Source organism: Typha latifolia, chromosome 5 (genome assembly GCF_019914945.1).
Source record: "Typha latifolia isolate L0001 chromosome 5, TyphaL0001v2, whole genome shotgun sequence".
Taxonomy (NCBI): domain Eukaryota; kingdom Viridiplantae; phylum Streptophyta; class Magnoliopsida; order Poales; family Typhaceae; genus Typha; species Typha latifolia.
The window spans coordinates 6,069,014-6,095,062 of record NC_133090.1 but is presented as its reverse complement, the minus strand read 5'-3'; the positions used below and the strand labels follow the sequence as shown (position 1 = coordinate 6,095,062).

At 37.3% G+C, this 26,049-nt stretch overlaps 1 protein-coding gene across 3 annotated transcripts in view; it reads left to right on the top strand.

Annotated features, from left to right (window-relative positions):
* Window positions 1-370: 370 nt before the first annotated feature.
* LOC140789094 (uncharacterized) overlaps window positions 371-26,049 on the top strand; it is a 46,296-nt gene continuing 20,617 nt past the window's right edge. For all 3 annotated transcript variants that reach the window (XM_073138698.1, XM_073138697.1, XM_073138700.1), the window contains exons 1-14: window positions 371-491; window positions 565-839; window positions 1,044-1,393; window positions 3,670-3,787; window positions 3,891-4,014; window positions 4,134-4,215; window positions 9,444-9,662; window positions 11,877-11,946; window positions 12,030-12,083; window positions 14,100-14,168; window positions 14,795-14,851; window positions 14,918-15,025; window positions 15,131-15,203; window positions 23,644-23,687. In XM_073138698.1, the coding sequence (XP_072994799.1) occupies window positions 482-491; window positions 565-839; window positions 1,044-1,393; window positions 3,670-3,787; window positions 3,891-4,014; window positions 4,134-4,215; window positions 9,444-9,662; window positions 11,877-11,946; window positions 12,030-12,083; window positions 14,100-14,168; window positions 14,795-14,851; window positions 14,918-15,025; window positions 15,131-15,203; window positions 23,644-23,687 (1,653 nt within the window). In that variant the 5' untranslated portion in view covers window positions 371-481. The remainder of the gene's footprint in view (window positions 492-564; window positions 840-1,043; window positions 1,394-3,669; window positions 3,788-3,890; window positions 4,015-4,133; window positions 4,216-9,443; window positions 9,663-11,876; window positions 11,947-12,029; window positions 12,084-14,099; window positions 14,169-14,794; window positions 14,852-14,917; window positions 15,026-15,130; window positions 15,204-23,643; window positions 23,688-26,049) is intronic.

Here is a 26,049-nt window from a genome sequence, read left to right as displayed (position 1 = left end):
TGCTAGTCTGGTGACATCCAAAGCTCAAACAAAGTGTTTGACAACATCAGTATGAAAGATATAGTGTCTTGGAACTCAATGCTATTTGGGTTTGCTCACTAGGATGGGCAACAAAAGCTTTGGGTTTGTTCAAAGACGTTGTCTCGCAATGTCAAGCCTGATGAGGTTACCTTCTTGGGGGGGCTATGCGGACCATTGGCAATTCGAGCACGGATTGGTTCATATAATTACCTCTATATCTAATTTTGTTATTTTAAAGAACTAAAGTTTTATTTTTTCCTTCAAATGACCCCATATTTTATTCCAGTGGGTTAATACCAATTTAAGAAAGATTAATTTGACTTACCAAATATGTTATATGGTTGGTGATCCTATTCCTTGCTCTAGTCCCTTTTTATTTTTTCAGTGGTAAAATGCAGCTCGACTTCCTCTATTTTCAGCTTCGTGCAATTTACCCCTAAGATCCCGGCACCGAACCGCCATGGCCTCGCGTAAGGCTTTCTCCCGATGCTCTCCTTCTCCCACCTCCCTCTCCTTCTGACTCCTTCTCCTCTTCTTCCTCAGTGCTCTTAGAGCAGCAAGAAAAGTTGCGGCGCGTCGTGGATGAATGGCGATACCGAGCGCACGACCTCCTCTCCGGTCTCCACGGCGATCCCTTCACCTCTCCCTCTTCCTCCTCCTCATCCACAACCTCGAGTTCCGATCCGGTTCGTCTCCACGTGGAGCCCATCGAGCACTGTGATCTCTCCTCCCTCCTCGACTCCGACAACGTCGCCGTCTCCAAGTTCCTCATGGTCCTGTCTCACGACTGCCTGGAGATTTCCCGCCTCTCCCAATTCGTATGACCCCTCCCCTTCTCAATTCCCTATTCAAATCGTTTTTGAGATTGGTTAATTTCTCATAAAAATCTCTCCTTTAGTCCGCAGAATGCTTAATTTGGTACCATAACCTCACCTCGGGGCCTCATAATCATAATTTAATACCAATTCCCTATTCGCATTGTTGTCAGAATGCTTAATTTGATATCAAAATCTATCCTTTAGGCCTCAAAGAATTTGTATCGGCAGCTTCTCTTGTTTGGGCACCGCTCAAGCCCACAAGAAGTGCTTCTGGAAGGTGAGCCACAGAAGGCATTTGGCCGGGCATTGCCCTTGTTTGTGCAACTCTATGAGACAGTGAACGGGATGACAGCAGTCCTGGGTAATTTGCTCCAGCAGCTCAATGCTATCTACTCGCTTCATGATAAGAATGTCCGGCCGTTGAACTCATTTAAGAGTTCTAACTTGAGAACGGTCTTTGAATCATTTGGTAATGGGTTGGCAATGTTTCTTGTCTTGGATGAGATCTTGAAGCAAAATGGCAACATAAAGAACTACTTATCTCTCTTCGTGAGGTAATGTCATCCTTTAATTTGTTATTGCAACATATGATGAATTCTTGAATTTGCTTACTATGTGTGTTCTATTCTAAAGATTGAAAAAACTTCATAATGGTGCAGACCTGTCCAATTACATTTTGGTTCTACCAAACGACTGCTGTTTCTTAATTCTTACATCATGTTTCTGTCCATAATATTGTGTTCTAAACAAGGAGAAGATAAATTATTTACTACTTTGGTAGGTTGCCTCTTATGCAAGTTGATCATCAAAGCATCAATCCCTCTAGATTTTCAAATCAAGTAGGTTATATTTTCTTGTTTTGATGTCCCTAGTTTAACTAGAAGCTTGTATCGATTTGTTAGCATCAAGGTTCTAAAACTCAGTATTGGAATCCGCTGTTAGAAAAAACGATATGTATTAGCTGTATCAATTTTATTGGCCGCTCATATCAGACCAAATTATTTTTAATTATGTAAAAATCTAAATATTTAAAAATGCAGGAAAATTTAGAAAAAATAATAGAAAAAAATAGTTACATATGAAATCTAAAAACTAAACAAAAAAATTCACTCAAAACTATAATATATTTTGACATAAACTTGACAAATTATACTCATAAATTACTACTGCGGAACAATAGTGAAGAGAGAAATTGTCTGTAGCAGTAAGAAAAAAAGAGTGGGTAGAAAGAGAAGAAAAATAAGAAAAAAATTATTTATTTGAGTTCACCAGAATGCAGAGTAGCTAGAGGAGCTCATTGGATCGGCCATCGAATGACCTTAGTGAAGTGTGAGAGGTAGGAGAAGGTGTTTGAGAGATAGAGGGTAAAAATTTAAAATTTAAAAAGAAGACAGCTGAAGACATCTGAAGACATCAATTACTAATGTCTTTTAGGTTAAGATACATCTTTGATTTGACATAAATCTTAAAACAAATTATTTTCGGCCGATTTGATTAATTCAACCGATATGGTCGAGACCGCCAAAACTAGCCAATCCCAGATCGACATGAGTCTCTAGACTAATTTCGGGTCAGGATCGGCCAATTTTAACCATGGGTACCGTTTGCTTTAATTTTAGGTTCTTCAATTTCTGTTGATAGTAGAGGCTTGTAGGGGATTTTATGAGGGTTTCTTGTAAGAAATTCTGATAAAAACCAACACAAGCATATATAATCTAACACACCATGTCAAATGTAGATTGTAGAATAGTTGACTTGAGTATACCTACAGTTATCTAAGGCCAGTTCTAGTCCAACACAAATCAACTTTTCATTATTCATTTCTAGATTTACTATGCCTTAGAAACTCTAAGATCTGCTATATTTCTTAAGCACAAAATTATGCTACTTTAGATGAATTTTGTGTTATTGTTTCATTTAAATTTTTAGGTAGTTACCTGGTAGAACTTCAGTTAGATTTTATATGCTTCAATGTAAATTGGAATGAGAGTGAATCTAATGGCTTTGCCCTCTTGCCCATGCACACAGACACTAAATCCGGGCTCCACCACTTCTTAGTACTTAACTATATAAGTATATATAATGATTTGAAGTATTAACTGATACTAATACATATCTGTATTGACCATTACCAATCTGAAATAGGAATTGTCACATGGTTTCCTGTGGTTTCAGCCTACTTTCATCATATTGGTCCACTGTTTGTATCGTCTAATATATATTGGTTGTATCGGTTGCTATATTCGTCATATTGGCTGTAGACACAAAATTTTGATTTTTTTTTATGCAGTCTAGATATGGGTCAGATCACAAGTTGGATTTGACGTGAATCCTACTTGTGACATCAACTATTGATGTTTTTTAACACTTCCTACACTAATGCAAAAGTGGTTATTAGACTTCCCTGTAGGTGGTTTCTAGCTACTGTTGTTGCAGAAATAACCATGTTGATGTGCATTAGGATCCATTAGAAATTCAATATTGTTCTTAGTACTTTCACACTTTGTATAATGTTGCTACTATCTTGTGTGAATAATCTAAATTTTCTTATCCTTATTCTAATTTGCCTGAACTTCTTTTATAGTTTTTTCCTATGTCCATACGATTTTCTGGAATTGAAGTAATTAAAAAATAGTTTGAAATTGAAATGACCTATAGAGTGGTTGAAACAACTGATGTGGCTGATACGTGATATTAAAAATTATATTTCTTTTGTGCATTCTGAGTTAGTCGTGCTTGATTTTCATCTACCAGAACATTTGTTCTTATTTTGTTAACTTTCTACAAGCCGGCTTTGCAATTTTATTTGTTTGTTTTTGCTATCTTTTAGGATGCTGACTAAAGTGAAAAGAGAAGTCGACATGTTTGGTATAACATTTGATGACCTGGATTTCCTTGATCGAATTGTTGTCAAATTGGATAAGCTTTTTGTGGTTGGATTTTTCCAAGTAGGTGTTTTTACATCATCTTCTAAAATTCTCTTTTCTTGTTTATTGCAGTAATGTATTTAATAACAAACTTGGAAGACTGACACCATCTATTGTTTCTTAGCGACTGATGCAAACAGAATCGCCATGGCATGTGCAATTGAGTCTGATAAGATGTAATAAGAAATTTCTTGATGCATGTTCTTCTTGCTTCCACGACACTTTCTCAGAAATTCTACGACGTCTTGGTAAGCGATATATGTTCTTTACTGAATTGAAAACTTGTTTCGATCTTCCTCACTAGTTATCTATTTCTCATTTCTATACATCTTGTAAGCATTGATATACACTCTTTTTCATCCTTTAGATTCTTGGAAGGAGCTGCCTGCTGATCGAAGGAAGATATTGGATTATGTGGCTTTGTTTTTGTTTTCCACACATGCCTCTGGGTAGTTCCTTTCCGAATAATCTTTTGTTATAGTTGATGAAACACCCAAACATCCAAATACACGTGTAAACCGCGTGGGTAAATCCTCCCACGCGGTACATCACATGACCTGTCAGTACAAGGATTTCACAAGGCACACAACCACACAATTTCACCATAAATAACTCAACTAAAGGAGTCCGGATACAAGTTCCACAGGCCACAACAAGCCTTCCAAATATACATCCAAAATACTATGTTAAAGTCCAAAAATACGACGTCATCATCATACCCTCGCAGGGGCTTAAAACAACTAACATAAGTACTAAAAAGAAAGAAAACGGCTACTTCTCGCTATCCGCACCTGCGTCCCCTAGCTCTGAAATAATACGCCACGAGGGGTGAGCTTACAGCCCAGCGAGTAGGATTCATACAATCTAAAATAATGACATCACAGGTGTATATCCAATGTATGCCTAAATTTGCTAACGATAACGACATGCTTATTTAAAATGACTTACCCCAATTAACTAAGTCAATGCAGTTGATAAAGATTACCAATCACTATCTTGGAACATGCTAGTTTACCAAACATATTATGATCAGTTCACACAGATATAAAGTTTGAGACAATCTCTTATTCGTACACATCTCAATCATAGGTTTACATGCTATGCATAGCAATAAAATAGCAGTTTAGTCATCTCATGTCTACCAAAACAATAATCATACTTATCATCGCTCACCGAGCTATTCACCACACAGGTAAATACTCCTACGAAACAATCATCCATCATCACATACATCGAGGGGGATATATACACATCTAGCGGTAATGTCACCTACACGTGTATGGCGACACTACATGTGACCGGTTGTCTCGTGGCCATCGACTCGGGACCCCGGCCGTAAGCCCATATCTCACTCTCTCTAAATCATCACCGCCCCGGCGGAGAATCAGAGCCCTCGGCTCATCAACGACGCCCTAACCCCGCGTCGTCTGTACCGCTAGAGTTATATCCCCGCCTCACAATCATATTCTTCTATCATTATAATCTAGTCCTGACTATGCAGTATAACTACCTGAATGCCACACAGGCTTCCCGACCTCAGGTGTAGGCTGCTAATAGTATAGACATATATGATATAACCCTGGGCTGAGTGAGTAGGGGTACTGCCTAGTCAGAATTCGACTACTAATGATAGGTGGAAGTGGTGCAGTGTTTATGCGTGTATAAAGCATGTTATAGTCATCATGATCATTACAGTCCATATCCACAAAGAATCATACATCTATGCAACGGTATACCATACAGACACATGTAAAGCATTATCATACACATTATCTTTCTCATGATACTATCTTTGAACAGATTATAAATAACTACATATGCAAAAGATATAACAGGGAGTACCAACTGCATGCATTAATACTGACATTTCCTACTGTATCATGTTATTCTAGATTTGTATAACTCTACTCGCCTGGGAGGTCTCCACGGTAAGGTAAAACTCGTCGCCTAGTCCGGATCCCAAAATCTTCCTCACGCGGTGTCAATCCTATTAATTCACGCAAGTAAAGTCATTAGCGAACTAATAGAATTAACTATCTTATTAGCACATTTATGTTTGGTACGAGTCAAGGGTATCCTAGGAATCTTATATTATCCCAAAATTAAGGATCGGGCTAATCAAATTAGGTGAAAATGGTAAACGAGTTATAGGGTCCAAATGGACCCAAACGGGCTAGGCTAGAGGCAATAGGTAGACTCAAACCTAACCTAATAGGCAAAAAGGGCCAAGGTGGGCCGCAATTGACCGCAGCCCACAAGTTTGGCCGAAGTGGGCTGGGTCCAACCACACCCCACCAAAGGCTTGGTTGGTGGGTGGCGGCCTGCGGCCACCCACCCAACCAAGCCTCCAGTGGGCCGGGGGGCCGGACCGCAGCCCCACCACCAGTGGGCTCCGGGTGGGCCGCGTCGACCGCAGCCCACCCAGGACTCCGGTGGGGGCCGCGGTATGACCGCAGCCCACCAAGGGGGAGGAAGGGCACGGGGTTTAACAAACCCCCTCCCCCCCACCTACCCTCCCTCGGTATTCCCCAACCGAGGGAGGAGACGGCGGGAGGTGGAGAGGCCGATGGGGCGGCGGCGCGCGGCACGAGGCGGCGGCGCAGCTGCGGGAGATGGCGGCGGCACGGCACGGGCGGCGCGCGCGGGGGGGACAAGCGGCGCAGTCACAGAGCGCAGCGGCGGCACGGCACGAGGCGGCGGCGGCAAGGGTCCAGCACAGCACGAGGCCGAGGAGGGGAAGGAGAAAGGGAAGAAAAGAAGGAGGTTTACCGGAGGGGGGGGGGGGAGTCGGCGGCTGTCGGCGACCACGAGGGAGGGAGAGAGAAGAAGAAGAGAGGCTGCGGTGAGGGAAAGAAGGGATAAGGGAGATGGGGGAATGGTGGCGTGCACGGCAAGGAAGGGAAGAGAAGAAGAAAAGGAAAGAGGGAGGGTGGCAGGCCGACGCACGTGCTCGGACGTGCGTCGGTCAGGGGAAATTTTTTTTTTTTATTTTTTTTTATTTTAAATTGGGGTGTTACAGTTGATGTCTCCAACCATGTAACCTATATTTTTGTTGATAGAACTAGACTTTCAAGTTATTGCTTTTCTGAAATCAATTAAATGATGCTTTGAGTTATTAATTTATAAAGTTTCTTAAGGTCAACAACTGAATAATTAGGTTGCATAAGATAGGGCAAAGGAACTGTAATATTTCCCACTACCATGTAGAACTTTTCATTCACTATTTTATTGAAATGATTGGAGAATATGTGAATTATCCAGATTTTGAGTAATTAAATGCCATATATAGAGGTTTACCGTTACTTGTCAATGGTTAATACTAAATATAACTACTTATAAGTGAAAAGAAAGTGGCGAAGGGTAGAAAACCTGTTTATTTAGTATGTCCTTTAAGAAGTCAACAATAGAAGCTACTAATGGTGTCCTATGTCATGATGATTTAAATGAATTAATACTATTTGTTTTTGATTATTGTATGCTTAATTTCTTATTTAAGGATCATGTAAAGATGAGACCATCACTCTTGATTACTAATGACGTTTATGCTTTTGTTTTTGTTGTTTATTATGGTATTACAACGCATTTAATGGCCTCTGCTGAGCATCCTGGTCCATGGTGGTTTCCTTGTAGTTTGATCCTTGTTCAGTCATGCAGGTCTCGTTTTGATATATTTTTTGATATCATTCAAAAAACATATTCCTATTGGCAGCTACGTGTTTTTACCATACTTAGCCATTTCGGTCATTTATAAACTGTCGAAATCCAGTTGTTCAATATTGCTTAATATGGAATTGCCAAATTTAGTAAGTTTGAACTCACTTCATTAAGTTGTAGCAGTGATAGCTGTGCCAGTGGTACGTGCCGTGCCGTGCCACCATCGACATGGGGCGTGCCGAGTGGCACGCCCCCTCCCCGCCGTGCTAGTGGCACGCCCCCTCCCCCCCCGTGCTAGTGGCACGCCCCCTATAATATTTTTAATAAATTTTTTAGGATATTTAGAGATGTTTTTGGGCCTTTGGTATGTCAATCTTTGATTTTTTTTGTCTAAATATATGTATTAAAATTTAAAATCTACATTATAATGTTTTATCTTTAGATTATTTTTATAAATAACCTATTTTATTAAAGATAAAATAACAGTTGAATATAAATATTATTCAACACATAATATGATTAAATACATTTATTAAAATTAATATTAATGATTAAACACTCCATAATATGATTGAATACTTCATAATATAATTGAACACATAATAACATTCAATACATAATTGATAATAGTTTAATAATTAAAACTAATATCTAGTTGAACGTAGAATAACGAGGAGGATTAAAGACTTCATTTGCTAGCACAAGAATAACATGGGAATGTTGCGTTAAATACTGTCGATATTTTTCAAAACTTATCCACTGATAATATTGCTTATTATAACGTCTCACATATTTCTTCATAGAAATAAGAATTTTGTAATTCTTTGATGATATGATATGGATATTGAATATACACGGGAACGACTAGCACAGGCACAGGCAAACCATAAGCATATGCAGATTGTGGATATAGAGTATAATAAGGGTATTGTGGCTCTGGTGGGTGTGATTGGTATGGTGGTAATGATGATGAACTCATATCATCCTGTGGGCGCACCTTTCCTGATGTCCTGCTACCTATAGACTCAAGTCTTTCCCTCATCTGACTATAATCATATTGAACTTGAGATGGTCCCTTTTCTTTCTTCTGTCTTTGATAAATTCAGCTTTGTGGTTGTTTAGGTTTAGCAAATAAATTGTCATTTTAATTTTAAAAAATGACAAATAAGTTGTCATTTCAAAAATGACAAATAACAAAAGTTAATTGATGGAAGTAAGAAAAAGTAAAAAAAATGGGTTCTGCATGTCATATTATGTTTGTTAAGAAAATAAGTAAAATTGATTTGATAAAAATTGATGGAAATAGAAAAATTTAAAAAAAAAGTCTCTAAATTGGCACATGACCGGCACGAGGCTATGTCGGACGGCACGGATCGGCATGGCACGCCTGCTGGTCGGCACGCCCCCGTGCTGGTCGGCACGGCTCGGCACGGGGGTGTGCCACTGGCACACCCCGTGCCAAGTGCCGTGCCTCTACTGGCACGGCCATCCTTGAGTTGTAGTGAGTGATCCTCTCCTATAGGGACAATTATAAATTCAATGACTGTTTAAAAGTTCCATATGTGGCAGCTCGGATTTGAATTTCTTGGGAAGTCTCTATTTTGTGACTTTTATGACTATAACGAGAATCTTCAAGAAAGGGCCAACATGAATCCTGGTAATCAAAATTTATAAATCTATCATAGTGCCATGTCCTTTAGGGGAATTTTAGTAACAAAGACTGTCATGCCGATTGATAAGCAATGTGATAGTCGACAAATTTCATGCCATGGATTTGGTGATATGTTTCAAGAGTGTATAGTCAACACCCAACCCATCACATTCTCCCTATGATACTCTAGAATGGTCTGTCTATAGTAGACAGTTGTTTAATAAGTATTTTAAAATGGCAATCCACTTGGCAGATTGTCCCTTCTTCTCATTTTGCTAGTTTATCCCAGAGATGTTTTCATTTATAAAGATGATTTCACCAGGTAGAAGACTAATTGTTTCTGTACCTTTTTCTCTCATGTTGGCTTTCAGGTGAAGTTCCTGAAAAGAGAATTGGGAAGTTGCTCATAGAAATGTTTCATTTGGTTCCTTTAATCTATGTTGAAGGAGGGAAGAGAATTATATTATCTGATGTAGTAAAAAGTCAGTGCCATCAGGCATTATCCTCCTGGCCTCCTTTGGCAGCAGACTCTAAAGAGTTTGGTGTTATGAAGAGCACTTATCTTATGCGGTTAAGTGATTTGCATTCAAGGTAAGCTTCCAAGCCCCATTTCTTTTTCCATGCAATATACTAGAACAACATTTGCAAGTAAAATCTTGTTTAGTAATGAGTTACTTGATATTCTGCTAAGGTCACCAATTCTACTAGACTTTGGACTTCATATAAGAGATACAAATGAAACAACATGTGCCATATATGGCATCATCAATCACCATCATCAACTCCATCAGTGACAACCGATCATCATAATTAACACCATGTGCCATATATAACCCATGTTGCCCTAAATTGTTTCCTTTTACAAGTTATATTTTTAAGAGGATCCCTTGGTGGATCTATTTAAAGGAGTGGATCAACCATTCTTTAAGTTGAACTGCTTGAAGCGGATCTGATTTACTAAAAGGATCCACTTGATTTATTGATTTATCATCCTCTCCAATCGTCTACCTTACACAAACCAGAGGTGTTGATGCCGATGGGGATCTTCCTCTTCATGCTATTCGAAGGTGCTGAGGGGTGAGTCTAGCAGTTATTTTGGTGGTGGCGCGCACATAAGAGACAATCCCAACTGTAGATTCTCTCTAATGTTTCTCTAGAAAGAAATAGAAGGCAGGATTGTTGGTACTCTTTCAGCACTTGTGCCAACTAGCATGACTATCCATGAATACAGATTTAGAATGTATTCATGTGTCAGGAAAGATATAGTAGTAATGTTCATTGATAGCTGTAATCACATATGGTTTGTGATTTTCTTTTATATCAACTCCTTACTCTTATTAATTAACTTGTTTCACGAAAATAAGTTTGTTAGAGACAACACTACGTGATATGGGATATTACTCTTGTGGAGTTCTAGATTTCCAACTATAATATTTTGGAGAAGATGAATCTTGTAAAGCTCCATATTAGTTTAATCTTTTATATTTCCTTCTAATGATGCAATATAGTGTATTGAAAGGAAGCCACGGGTGGCGAGCAGTCACCTTATCGCTTAGTGCCTAAGAAGAAGGCGGGTGCTAAGGCGGTCTAGCATTATTAATATATAAAAAATAAAAAATAATTATATATAATATATATTACATATTAATCTAGCGTATATAAATTTTTTAATAGTAATTTACAACCATAATAACAAAAAATCACAAATTAACTATATATATATGGAGCATGACAACTTATCTCACAATTTTTTTTCTCTACATTGGAAACCTACAATGCTTTGAAAAGAGAAGTGGTAGATTTCTGAAGTAGAGAGAGAAAAAGAGAAATGGGTTCTTACGATAGAAAGAGACTCCTATCTACATTGGGAACCCACAATGCTTTGAAAAGATAAAAGCAGTGAGAGAGAAAATGAGAAATGAGTTCCTAGGATAGAAAGAGAGAAAAGAGGAGAAAAAAGAGAAGTAGAAGTGAAGAAGAAGAAGAGGAGGAGGAGGAATGGCGGCCTGCCCTCCATTAGCAAGTTGCCTAGATGCGCTGCCCTGCCATGGTGGCCGCCGCCTTGGCCGCCTTTAAAAACCATGATGCAATACACTAGGTCTTATTCAGTATGCTCTGTGCTACACATAGAAGAAGTAGGTTACAAATTGCTGAGTAACAATACTTCCAAAAATTTGTACAAGTGCCTAAGAGCAGGTAAGGGGAATAATTATTAAGCTCCTGATATACAAGATCAGGAGAAGAGGGAGGGAAGGAGGTAGAGAGAGAGTCAGGTGTTTTGGCCAATCCAACTGTAACCAATCCAAAACTAGCCTGCTGACTGGTGTTGAGGCCAATCTATTTCATTCGATCCGCATTAGGATTGGTTGATACTCAGATCCATGGTCTTTTGAACTACTTATTTTGTTAACTGTTTATGATTTATCAGTAGACTTCACCCTAATGTTGTAAGAACATATGACTTCTAATTAGATAGAATCATAGAACACAATAATGTATACTGTTTTTGGTTTGTGAAATTTATATGGATTCTACTTCAAATAGATGGTCTATGGTGCATGGACATGCCTTCCTTTTGATGGGGTTGATTCTCATTTGTGTGGTTACTTTGAAAAATTGGCTAGTGCATTAAGCCATTAACATTTCTGGACTATTTCATTTGTAGTTTGAACTGACTGGTCTCTTGATCCTTTTTCTTCTAATAGTCAAATATTCAAAACAAAATAAGTAAGCTTTGCTGCTTTAGGTACAGATGGATTTAACTCTAGTGATGTTATTAGATCAACCTTTCTTTAATCTGCATAGGGATTGGCAAGCAATCAAAGATTCACTATCTTGTTGGGCAGTCTCTTTTCAGTCAAATGTTCATCCTTCGGTAACTAACTTCTATCTGTGGAAATTAGTGCTGGATCATCAGGCCATACTAGAAATTTGACCTTTTCTTTTTTATGTTTTCAGTCTGAGATGCTGAGCGAAGAATGGGTTCGTCTTCTCATGAAACAAATTTTACAGGTGTGATTTTAAAATGTTTCTTGTGCATAGTAATCATTTGGAAGGTTAACTATGTAAATTATAAGAGTCATCTCGAAAAGATTGTGTCACTGCTCGAAATAGAAATTATGACCGACCATGTATCCCGATAGGCTTGAGATACATGAAGCCTTATCAGTAATTATTTAATTCTATAATATAATGAAACTCAAAATTTATTTAATGACTCCAATTCAAAAACCTTTAAAGACGTAAAATACTTCAATTAATCAATGTCCTCTAAATATTTCTAATGCAACATTTAACTTTTTAATCTAAAACTAAAACCTACAAATATAACTAAAAATGTAAAGGCCAAAATATAAAAAGGGTTTGATGAGCTAACAACTTTAGCTCAGTGAGTGAATCTACCCAAAAGCTAGAGAATCATTCTTTATCTAATATGAGATATTAATCAAAGTTCAATAATTAAATAATAGCGAATAAGCTCATAATATGAATGATAAGTATAAGGTACAAAGATGCAATTGATAAGCTAATATCATGCTCTATTTCATTATTCAAACCTCATTCTCAATAATATCAATTGTCTCAGTTTGGGACTGGACCCTTAGATCCACACCAACTAAAAGTCATCTCGAGATGACGTTCGAATCTTTTCCTCATAGCTGATCCGATTAGGGCCACTAAAAAGTGTCACTTTGTGATAAACACAATCTGTCTTTTCCACTTACCATAAAGAAATTAGAGTCACCTTAGAGAGATTTCTGATCTAGCTTGAGATTATTTTCTGACCACACTAGAGTCACCTGAACTGATCATATACTGATTAGAAATATGTTTGTTTTTTGGACTGTTCTTTAATTGTACTAGAGTCACTTAAACGAATTATATACTAATCAAGAATAGGTTTATCCCTTGAACTTTAAGGTAGACTTGAGTCACCATAAGGAGATGCATAAAGAATAACTAGTCTGTATCTATTCTCAAAGTCCTATTAATCTGTAGCCAATATTTTACTATTTGCAGGAAGAATTATAATGCACAAAAAAAAAATCATTTTTAATGAAATAAAATATCATACAAAGTAGAGTATGACACGAAATACAACATAAATAAAAAGATGATGATGCACGGAGTATAATACGACACGAATAATAATACAAAGGAATTATAATATGAAATACGAGACAATAATTATATGAGTAAATTTACTCACCTAAGCTCCATGTGGAGTAGCTCAACTCAATAACTAAGTAAAAACTCTTCACATATGATTATTTGGTGTTATTCGTAAGAATATAACAAAAGTAAATTTAGATGAGAACCTCCTCATCTCGGTGCTATAGCATTGCCATAGTACTTGCATGCTTTATATCCGCCAAAAACTTTCTTTTAAGTCTTTTTTTCCTCTAAGCCTCCCTTTTTATTGATCAAAGATATAAGAGTCCTACTAAGATAGGGATTCTGATCTATTTTCTTAAAAATCTACCTAGTAAAATAATATTAATTTGATTTAATCCAAATCCTAAAATAGAAAGGATAAAATTAAATCCATAATTATCTCTAATTACTTATTTATTTATTTTTACAATTCTGGGTTGTTACATTGTGTAATGCTTTTGGGTTCTGTATGGTTTAGAAATAGGTCTAGAATATCTTACTTCAGTATAGTATTTTCTCCAAAATATACACCTTGGAATAACCTTATAATAGTTATTACTATAACATTTTGTTATTCAACAATGGAAGTTGGAAAAGCCTACCTTTTCCTATCAGCTATATTATCTGCACAGACAACCTAATTTTGTCTTTTAGTACCTAAATTGTTTAAATCAGAAATGTTGACATGGATGAGTTTCTTGAATGGTTTCTCTTTCACAAAATATCTCTTTTCGAGTTCATTGATGCATCTTCAAACACCTGTTTCAGTTTCTTTTCCCTTTTCTATTGATAAAGCTGTTACACTTTAAATTGCTATTGAATGCAAACTTTGATGCTATGCCAATATTTATGCTTGTCTGTTCTCCATTGCAGGGAGTATTGTTGGCTAATAGATTGCATATGCTTGTCATCTCAATGCTTGACTTACATGCATTGCTTGAGGTACTTGCTATGAAACTCTAGCTTATTTCGTATTACTTTGATTCATTTTCTCAACATGAATTATTTGTCCACGCTAATTTATCTTTTTATGCAAAACTTTTGACTTGCTTTGCAAAAGTCTTACTCTTACCTTAGCCTCTAAAGTCATAGTTTAGCTTTAGCTATCTTCATAATAGCCTCTAAAGTCTATTAGCTTAGGTATGTCAGAAAGTCCACATTGTATTGCAATGTCGTGTATCCTATTAGGTCTACCATCATTGTTATTTGCCTTCGCTTGGAACAATGTGACTTTGCTGAAACCTTCCATTACCAGAATCGCTACCACAAATCTTTCTCCTTTTCTATTGAGTTTTAAGTTCTAGGTTGTGGTGCGGAAATATAATAAATTGTCTTTTAAAGAATTTGATGACTAAACAGCACATTTTATATTTTTATGTGCATTTAAGTGCAACATAGTTGTCTTTGTTTTGTTTTTTATTTCTATGGTCTGCTGGTGTTCTTTTCATCACCACTACTTTATTTGAATGTTTACTGCCATGTTAATCTCTAATATCATAAATATCTAATGAACAATTTGTTGCCATGCGAATCTATTCTAAGCCATTACTTCTGATGGTACTCTTTAGGTTCCTCTAAGGAGGGAGAAAATGAAGTCTCTTTGTCATATGATAATTTCATTGAAGGTAAGTACAACCTTTTCTGTTTGATATTGATATAACTATTTGGTTCTTATAACCCTTTTGGCATAGGTTATTGGAGATATAGTCCACATAAAAGGGCCTAACATCATGCGGAGCCTTCCTCATGTATTGAACATTATTCAGAAAGATATTGAACAGTTTATAATACCTTTAAAGGTTTGTCACCTAACTAACTCATACAATTTGCTTGTTTAAAGATATTGAACATTATATTTTAGTTACACTACTAAGCTCTGCTGCTATTTTGAACTCTTTGTACAGGGTAAGATAGAGTCTGAAATAGCTAAGGGGAGTCAAACAAGCAAGATGGGATTTTTGAGTTCTCTAACTCGTGGTATGACATCTAATTCTTCTTCCTATTATGTGGCATCATAATCCAGATGTTTATGGAAGCAAATAATACTCCTGAACGAAACAAGAAAAATGCTATTTATCCACCATTGTCTGTTTTACTTGCATAGTGCGAAAAGGCAGTGATTTGGCCAAATAAAAGCTTCCTTTACCCTGATGAAGTGTACTGCCAAATGGTTTACCCAACGGTCATCTTGAGATAGAAAGCAACAAATAGCAGAAGCAATGTTCTAAGGGTAGTACGTCAAGAAATCATACGCAGTAGTAATGGTGCAATAAGCATAATAGAATGCCATCAACAATCGAACAATGTACATCAACAATAATTCATCATCGTAACGGAAGTTACTGAAATGCAACAAATTAACATAAGATGACAAATTGCATTACAAATAATGTGAACTAGGGAGTTGAATTACTACTAACAAAACTGTTGCTAACTACAGTGCAACTCTCAAGCTTGTTAGTAAATCCTGAAATGACTAACACCATCTTTGGAACCAACTCTAGATGGGTTTTATTTGGATAAAATAATGAATTCAATTGATTTCATTTTGAAATGAATTCTTTTGTTCAGATTTCATTTTCATTATACTTACTGCAACCCATGCAACTCAACTAGAATCATTTGAATCTCATAATGTAATAGTTTCGAATTGTGAACTTGGAAAAAATAGAATTTTAAAGATTTGGAGTATCCAAACATGGTATTAGAACTATAAATGAGCTTAATGCTTTATCCTCACATAAAAATTGTTCTTTGCTAAGACCTTGCATATTGTATCCCCGATGCAAGTAGGTGGGAGCCTCAGGCACTCAGATGTCATAACACCTATACGCAAATGTTAGAAATAGTCATATCTAAGTATTATTACTATCATGACTCAAAATTAAAATCATGATTATGCCATACCCCTGAATACACTTGAGATACAACAAGTCCATAGTAACAATAATTTTTATATGAATATCTAACTTCAAATAAAAATATACTCCAATAATAATAAAATAACCAAATATCACCTCTAATGAGTCTCCAATCAAATTAAAATAATAGATAGTTTAGAATATAATGACTAATACAATTGAAAAATAAAAGGGGCAAATCCTAAGTGGAGATAGGATCTCGATGCATCTTACTTATTTATCACGCTGATCAATATTTGAAATTTTGGGAGAGGGATCCCATGAACCAACAATTATAGCTCAGTGAGTAGAATTTATTCAAAAGCCAAATAAATATGAAATTCATAGATATTACTTAAAAATAAATCTTCAAATTCAACGATATAAAATAATAATTTCATTAAACATGCTTATAACAATAATAATAATAACTACACAAATAATAATAATGTAAGTCATATCCCATGACATGCTTTGTTTCACTATATTAAATTTTCTCATTATTAATAATACCACATATCTCAATTGGGTCATGCCCTATGAATCCACATCAATTAGAAGTTACATTGAGATGATGCTTGAAACTTTTCCTTATACCTGATCTAGTTAATATCATCAAGAGGTATCACTATATGATAAATGCATACTATATTTTTTCCTAAGGGTTGCTAAGAGTTGTTATTATGTGATAAACTTATCCTGCCTCTTCTATTAATCGTTGAGAGATTAAAATCACTGTATAAAGTCTTTCGATCTAACATGAGCTGTTTCTTAACCTTGCTAGAGTTATCTAAGAAAATCATCGGAGTGATTTATAATAGGACTGTCCTTTGGGTTTTCAGGTAGACTTAAGTCACCATGGAAAGTCGCAAAACTATCTATGCCGGGGCTATTATCTAAGTCATACAAATCATCAAATATGGTTTTCCACTAATATCCATGGTCAATAGAATTGCACGAAGTATAGGAATGCACTAAGTTATATATTTTGTGCACAAAAACATGATTTAATTTGCATACAGAAATATAATATTTAATTTGCACATAGAAATATGATATTTAATTTACACATAAAAATATATGTAATTATGTAAAAAGCATCAAGTACAAGACAAATAAAAAGGTGAGTGAATCTACACATTTAAGTCTAACTGAATCGACTGAAATCTCTAGTCCACATGTTAGGTATTTTAATTTAATTATTATCATGATTTTCTGAAGTAAAAATCTAATTTAATTAGTAAATGATCGCAAATTAGCCAAGGACTTAGGCTGAGCTACAGCTACTACCCACTCAAACCAAATAAATGGAATGGGTCCATGGCCTAAAACCTATTAACTCACGGACTGGGCTGTGGCTAGTTCACAGCCTAGAAAACTCATTAAATGGGTTGGGCTAAAGGCCTAATCCTGCTAAACTCATTGATTCAGGTTGGATCTTGAATTCAAAATCCAACCTAATCCGAATCCAATTTAAAAGGGGAGTAAACTTGGTTGAGCTTGAGCTCACCTTCCTTAATGGAAACTCAGACAAGATAGGGAAAAGAGGAGGCTAACGATGATCATCGCTGTTGGCAATCCACCAATAGCACTGAAGGTCCACACCACCCTTGTGACCATGCTAAGCACGTCGACTGCACAAGGTGGAGGAAAGTTGTTGACAACAACTGACGACCCTATTCTATGGTCAACGGCCATGGAGCTGGCTTCTACATTTATTTGAGGCACGAGAGTTCAAACGAAAAACACCTACGGCATGAGGCCAATGGTGCAAAGCTGTCAATACCGATGAGGTAGCGATTGGAAGCTGCTGGCCGGCTTATTACGTCGATGAAACCAAAATGCCCAAAAATGAAAGTACATAGTAACCACTCTGTTAAATCCAAATTAGATAAGAGGGGTGGGAGAGGATTAACCGGTGAGTCGCGTGATGGTCTTCGATTGCTCCGGCGGTGCTCCGGTGGTTTGATCCCACGACAAAGGCTTCGACGATAAGAAAGGAAGAAGAAGAAGAAGATAGAGGAGGAAAGAAGGGCTGGGTTGTGTGAAGGAAGAGGAATCTAGGTTTTTGTTATATAGGTAAGGATTTGATAAATTGGACTCAAAAATTAATGTCTCAGTCTGATATTACGCGACCACCCACCTCTCGCCGTGTAATGGGCGAGGGGAGTGGGAGGTGGGTCTCGTGTAGTGCACGTGACTTTTTTTTTCTTTTAGTTATTACAGCTATCACAATAATCAACTTATCTTTTCATTCGTTGAAAAAATTCTACAAGGAGATTTTGGGTCGAGATGGAGAGAGTATGATTTACAAAATGGAATTTAAAGTATTTGAGATAATTTCTCAATTCTCATGCGTATATGTTTATGATAATAAAGGGTCATGATGCAAAAGTGAGTCATGGGAAAGGAAAAGAAAAAAGAATGGATTATATCAGGTGTGTAGATTAATATCAAACTTGCGACCTAGCCTATAGCTTTTTGCATATCAGTAGCTATTGGCAAGGTTCTAAAAATCGGTATCGAGATTGGGATCGGTCATGTGAAAAAATGATACGTATCGACTGTATTGGCTGCCTGCATTGGATTATACTATTTTTTAATTATGTAAAATTTTAAATATTATGTAAAAATATAAAAAAATTTCTAAAAATTTAGAGAAGTGATAAGAAAATAAGAAAATAATAATTATTTACATAGGAAGCCTAAAAATTAAAAAATACATTAATTTACTTAACATTTTGATGAATACAGAGTTGGTTCTCTCTTCTCTTTCCCTCTCTCATTTTTCACTCTTTCTATTACCCCTAAGGCAAAATTCTAATTCTAATTTTAATTTACAAGGCACATTTTATTTTTCAAATTTTATTTTTTTATTTCTTTTCTCCCTTCTCTTTCTTTCTCTTTCGTCCCTCTCTCTCAATTTGTTACTCCCTCCCAACCTCTTCTTCCCTCTCTCTCGCTCCACTCTCTCGTCTTTCTAACTCTCTATTACTGTATTTGATTTTCTACTATAGTAACTGAGATTAAATGAAACACCCAAACCTCCAAATACACGTGTAAACCGCGTGGGTAAATCCTCCCACGCGGTACATCACATGACCTGTCAGTACAAGGATTTCACAAGGCACACAACCACACAATTTCACCATAAATAACTCAACTAAAGGAGTCCGGATACAAGTTCCACAGGCCACAACAAGCCTTCCAAATATACATCCAAAATATTATGTTAAAGTCCAAAAATACAACGTTATCATCATACCCTCGCAGGGGCTTAATACAACTAACATAAGTACTAAAAAGAAAGAAAACGGCTACTTCTCGCTATCCGCACCTGCGTCCCCTAGCTCTACGAAATAATACGCCACGAGGGGTGAGCTTACGGCCCGCCGAGTAGGATTCATACAATCTAAAATAATGACATCACGGGTGTATATCCAATGTATGCCTAAATTTGCTAACGATAACGACATGCTTATTTAAAATGACTTACCCCAATTAACTAAGTCAATGCGGTGATAAAGATTACCAATCACTATCTTGGAACATGCTAGTTTACCAAACATATTATGATCGGTTCACACGAGATATAAAGTTTGAGACAATCTCTTATTCGTACACATCTCAATCATAGGTTTACATGCTATGCATAGCAATAAAATAGCGGTTTAGTCATCTCATGTCTACCAAAACAATAATCATACTTATCATCGCTCACCGAGCTATTCACCACAGGGTAAATACTCCTACGAAACAATCATCCATCATCACATACATCGAGGGGGATATATACACATCTAGCGGTAATGTCACCTACACGTGTATGGCGACACTACATGTGACCAGGTTGTACGTGGCCATCGGACTCGGGACCCCCGGTCGTAAGCCCATATCTCACTCTCTCTAAATCATCACCGCCTCGGCGGAGAATCGAGCCCTCGGCTCATCAACGACGCCTAACCCAACCTGCGTCGTCGGGCACAGCTAGAGTTATATCCCCGCCTCACAATCATATTCTTCTATCATTATAATCTAGTCCCGACTATGCGGTATAACTACCGAATGCCACACGAGGCTTCCCGACCTCGGGTGTAGGCCGCTAATAGTATAGACATATATGATATAACCCCGGGCCGAGTGAGTAGGGTACCGCCTAGTCGAGTCGACTACTAATGATAGGTGGAAGTGGTGCGGTGTTTATGCGTGTATAAAGCATGTTATAGTCATCATGATCATTACGGTCCATATCCACGGCAATCATACATCTATGCAACGGTATACCATACGGGACACATGTAAAGCATTATCATACACATTATCTTTCTCATGATACTATACTTGAACAGATTATAAATAACTACATATGCAAAAGATATAACGAGGGAGTACCAAGCTTTGCATGCATTAATACCGACATTTCCTCTTGTATCATGTTATTCTAGATTTGTATAACTCTACTCGCCTGGGAGGTCTCCACGGTAAGGTAAAACTCGTCAGCTAGTCCGGGATCCCAAAATCTTCCTCACGCGGTGTCAATCCTATTAATTCACGCAAGTAAAGTCATTAGCGAACTAATATAATTAACTATCTTATTAGCACATTTATGTTTGGTACGAGTCAAGGGTATCCTAGGAATCTTATATTATCCCAAAATTAAGGATCAGGCTAATCAAATTAGGTGAAAATGGTAAACGAGTTATAGGGTCCAAATGGACCCAAATGGGCTAGGCTAGAGGCAATAGGTAGACTCAAACCTAACCTAATAGGCAAAGGGCCAAGGTGGGCCGCAATTGACCGCAGCCCACAAGTTTGGCCGAAGTGGGCTGGGTCCAACCACACTGCCCACCAAAGCAGTTGGGTGGTGGGCGGCCCGCAGCCCACCCAACCCAAGCCCTGGTGGGTCTCGGACCGCAGCCCACCAAGGGGGCTCGGTGGGCTGAGTCTGACCGCAGCCCACCAAGGGCTCGGTGGGCTGTGTCTGACCGCAGCCCACCCAAGGGCTCGGTGGGCTGCGTCTGACCGCAGCCCACCCAGGGATCAGTGGGCTGCGGTATGACCGCAGCCCACCAAGGGGGGAAGGGCACGGGGTTTAACAAAACCCCCCTCCCACCCACCTACCCCCCCCGGTATTCCCCCAACCGAGGGAGGAGACGGCGGGAGGTGGAGAGGCGATGGGGCTGCGGCGGCGCAAGCGGCGAGGGCGGCGCGCAGCGCGGAGACAGCACGGCACGGCACGAGGCGGCGGCGCAGCGCGGGGACAGTGGGCGGCCGCAGCCAGAGAAGGCGGCGGCAAGGGGTCGACAAAGACGAGGCCGAGGAGGGGAAGGAGAAAGGGAAGAAAAGAAGGAGGTTTCTGGGAGGTGGGGAGTCGGCGAGTCGGCGGCTGTCGGCGGCTACGAGGGAGGGAGAGAGAAGAAGAAGAGAGGCTGCGGTGAGGGAAGGAAGGGATAAGGGAGATGGGGGAATGGTGGCGTGCACGGCAAGGAAGGGAAGAGAAGAAGAAAAGGAAAGAGGGAGGGTGGCAGGCCGACGCACGTGCTCGGTACGTGCGTCGGTCAGGGGAAATTTTTTTTATTTTTTTTTTTTAAATTGGGGTGTTACATTAAAAGAGAGAGTAGAGAGAAATGATAGAGATGGGGGCAATGGAGAGACCAAAAATGAAAAAAAATTAGGGAGAAGAGAAAGGAAATAAAAGAAGAGAGGGAGCGCGGTTGGGTTACTCGGGTATGGAGTATTGGCTGATCGCCATGGATCGAAATTGGCCAAATCTTGGAACCATGCCCTAATCACTGCTATTGACAGCAGCTTTCATGTGAGGGAAAAATAAAATTAGGTAACATGGACTATCAAGTGCATTTTATTTCTAAGAAGAAATTAAAGCACATACATTGGTTCTCATAATAACACTCTAGTTGGTCAACCGTTGATGGAGGCAAGGTTAAAAAATTCGGGATAGGGTTTGGGATCAGTATCGGCCTTTTGGAAAAATGATATGTATCGGCAGTATCGGTCGCTTGGATTGGATCGGACTTTTTAATTACATAAAATTCTAAATATTATTTAAAAATGTAGGAAAACCACTAAAAATTAGAAATTTCTTTACGAAAATAAGAAAATAAAGAAAGAAAAATGATGGTGCAATGAAAATTGAAAAAAAGAAGAGATTAGAAAGAATGTGAGTGGAAGAAAATTAAATAAAAAAAAGAAAAACCATGGTGCAGTGAAGAAGAAGAAGAAGAAGAAAAAAGAAAAAAAATGGAGAGTGAAAGAAATGAAAAAAAAACAGAGAGAGAAATAAGGAAATGAATTAAAAATTTATATGCCAGAGTTCGTTGGAGTTAGCTCTACGTTGTCGAAGTTTGTCCGAGCTAGGTATCTCCATAAGAGAAATAATGGTTATATGGTAAGGAGAGAAAATGAGAGAGAGAGAGAGAGAGAGAGAGAGAGAGAGTTCGGATTGGGCCTAGATTGGGATCGGTTTGGTCGATCCTGGTCCTTATCGGGATCGGCCGATCCGGCGACCCATGGATGGAGGTGGTCTAATGTATCTAACGTAGTAAAAAACTCCGGCAATGGAAAACATTGATAGGAAAAGGAAAAATGCTAATAGAAGAAAGGAGAAAAATAACCATTGTGTGATTGAACATACATGCATGCAAACAACAGGATGAGTGGCCACTTGTTCCCTATTTTTATTTTTTTTATACTAATTTATTTCCTGTTTGCATGGGCCTTCATCCATAGAAAGGAGGCTTTTTAGTTTTATTGATTAATTGAAGAGAATTGTTGCACAATTGGGCAAATCATATCTCTCTATTTCATCTTCATCTACTTTTCAGCTTGAAACAGGAAGTAAATTGTTCTTCTGCTTGCCCTTCATACTCCATGAATCATGATAACTACCACCTTTTCTCTTCTTTATAGTGATTATCATACGTTTGGCTCCTCTTTATTTAGTTCATCATTATCTCTTATCTTGATTTAGTGATCCTTTGTTGAAATTTCCTTGTTTACTCTCTCTCTACATGGATATCCCATTCCATGATTTTCCTAATATGCCATGTTGATAGAATACACTACATGTGATAACTGATAAGCAGGTTATTTGGTCTAATTTATTGATGTTTCAAATTCTTATTTTTTTCAAAATCATTTTACTTGTAGTCATTGAAATAAGATTTCGAATTTTCATTGACACCACTGGTGTATATTAGAGTCCATATGTTGTATGTTTTTATGGTGTACAGTATCAAATAATCGGAAGTTGAGAATGTCTATTTGAGATTAAAGTACGCTGGAGCACAACTATACCTGTAGAATGCTGAATTAAAATTAAGTTTGCCTAAATCATTTACTAGTACACGTCAGACCCAGATATTTCTTATGTAGCCTTCCATCATTTTCGGGGAATAACATGCTTTTCTAAAGGTTTTCTATATATTAATCATCCTTAACTGTGTTGCTTTATCTATTTTTTTCAATCACACTAAAATTGGTCTATTTTGTGGTTACAGGTGGTAAGGAGGTGGACACGAAACTTACTGATTCACTTACATTGGTAAATGAAATCTAAACCAATTATTTTAAGAGATAAAAAGTCTGAGTTACCCTAGGCATAAAGAAAAAAACACTTTTCCTTTCTCTTTGTACTCTATGTTGATGTGCATAGACTAGGTTTTGCATTGTTTGGGTTTTTTCTACATTTTGTAGTGTTAAATTTCTTAGACCTTGCTGAGCTGTTTGTGCATTTTTCTCAGTACTTTATGGGTATGTGCATACATATTATCCATTTTTTGATATTTTCTTATTAGCGACTCTTTTTATCTTGTATAATAAAGGGTGATCTCAAAATTCATTTACCCTTATACATAATCAGTTGATATATCAAATTTGTTGACATGAATTGATATATCAAGTTTGGGTTTGTACCTGAACTTCTAAACCTGTCTAACATTAAATTAAGTCTCTAGTGACATGCAAAATTGAAAGCATTACTACTTTGCCTGATGTGTGTGATACAAAGTTCATGACGCAGGTTTTGAGAATGTGTGATTGCCATTCTCTGACCGGTACTGCCCAACAAGAAAATGAACAGGTAATGTGTTCCACAATCGGCAGAGTAGGGGAACATATGAGTGCAATTTTTTTATTCTCGATCATGATATCATTCCTCTGGTTTCAACAAAGTCCATGAGAAATGACCTTTGCTATATAATAAAGAATTCTGAGAGATTCGCGTTAGAGCAATGCTATGCTCTTGTGCATTTCTCCAAGATCACTTTTGCTGTCAGTGATTGTGAAATGGCGAAGAACATGAGAATTGAGGAGTTTCTCTTGTTTGTAGAGCTTTGGGCCTATAATTAAATGCATCCAATCTAGACATGTCTGATAATATGGTAACTGGAATTAGGGTGAGCAAAGGACATGATCCACTTGCTGAGAATCCCCTGATAGAAACTAAGAACCTTTATCCATCCTTTCTTGATAACATCCATAGTCCAGATATGCCTGTCCATTTAACCTTGAGTATAATACACATAGGAAGACTGATACTTAAATAATGTAGGTGTAGCTCTATCAGATGTCTTGTCGGATATGATGCTTGTCAAATAACTGAACTTACATTTCCATGCTTCATTGATGTATTTTAGTGTTTACTATAAAAAAAAAAATTGTATATACCTCTAGAATACTTAGTGGATAATATGAGATAGGGGGTCATGAACATTTATGATATTCATTTATGTGAGAGACTATTACTTTCTAGTATGCATATATTAAAATGTTCTACACATGATAAATGTTGACCTCAAAATGATTTTTAATGATACATGATACGCTGGATTTGAATTCATGCCATAATGCCCCATTACATGATAATTTGAAGATTCTGAATTGAAACTCTACCCTTCAGGGATTACTTATTTCATTTTCCTCCAAATTTACCCAAACTGTTAGCCTTTTACTTTTCTCTACACTTTGTTTGAGTAGTTAAGAGCTTTGAGTGATTACAAAGCTCATATTAACTCAATAATTTAAGAACTTCATTTTGTTGGCAAAGTGGTATTCTGAATGCTCCATCATTTTGTTGCCAATATGGCATCAGCGCTAAAGAAGCCAACATGGGGACAACATGCCAATTCTTCATTTGGCCAATGTTTTACAACATTGGGGTGACACGACAATTGTTGATATGTACATTTCCTTGTCCCATGAAAAATAGATCCAGGTGTGCTAACTTATCTAGATTGGATGTTGGACTTAAGATTGATTTAAAGCTGACATAAGAATCTGCTGTGAAGAGCTAAAGATATGGAGAAACATAAAAGTTTCAAATAATGAAGATGTCTTTAAGATTTTGAAGAGACGATCTATAAAATATTTTCAGACTAAAGAATCGTTAATTGGTCTAGTGGGTCATAATTGGGTCATCTCTAATTAGAAATTAGTTTGAGTCAATTTTTTGCTTAGCAATATCTTAGGTTTATAGGAACAAATTTTATGATGATTGTATTGCATACTTGTATTATTATTCTTTGAAAGGATTAATATGGGTTATACATTTCCTTGTCCCATGAAAAATAGATCCAGGTTGCTAACCTATCTAGATTGGATGTTGGACTTAAGATTGATTTTAAGCTGATGTGTGAATCTGCTGTGAAGAGCTGAAGACATGGAGAAACATAAAAGTTTCAAATAATGAAGGCGTTTTTAAAATTTCGAAGAGACGATCTATAAATTATTTACAGATGAAAGAATCGTTAATTGGTCTAGTGGTTCATAATTGGGTCATCTCTAGTTCAAAATTAGTGTATTTGAGTCAATTTTTGCTTAATAATATCTTAGGTTTATTGGAACAATTTTTATGATGATTGTATTGTATACTTGTATTATTGTTCTTTGAAAGATTAATATGGTAT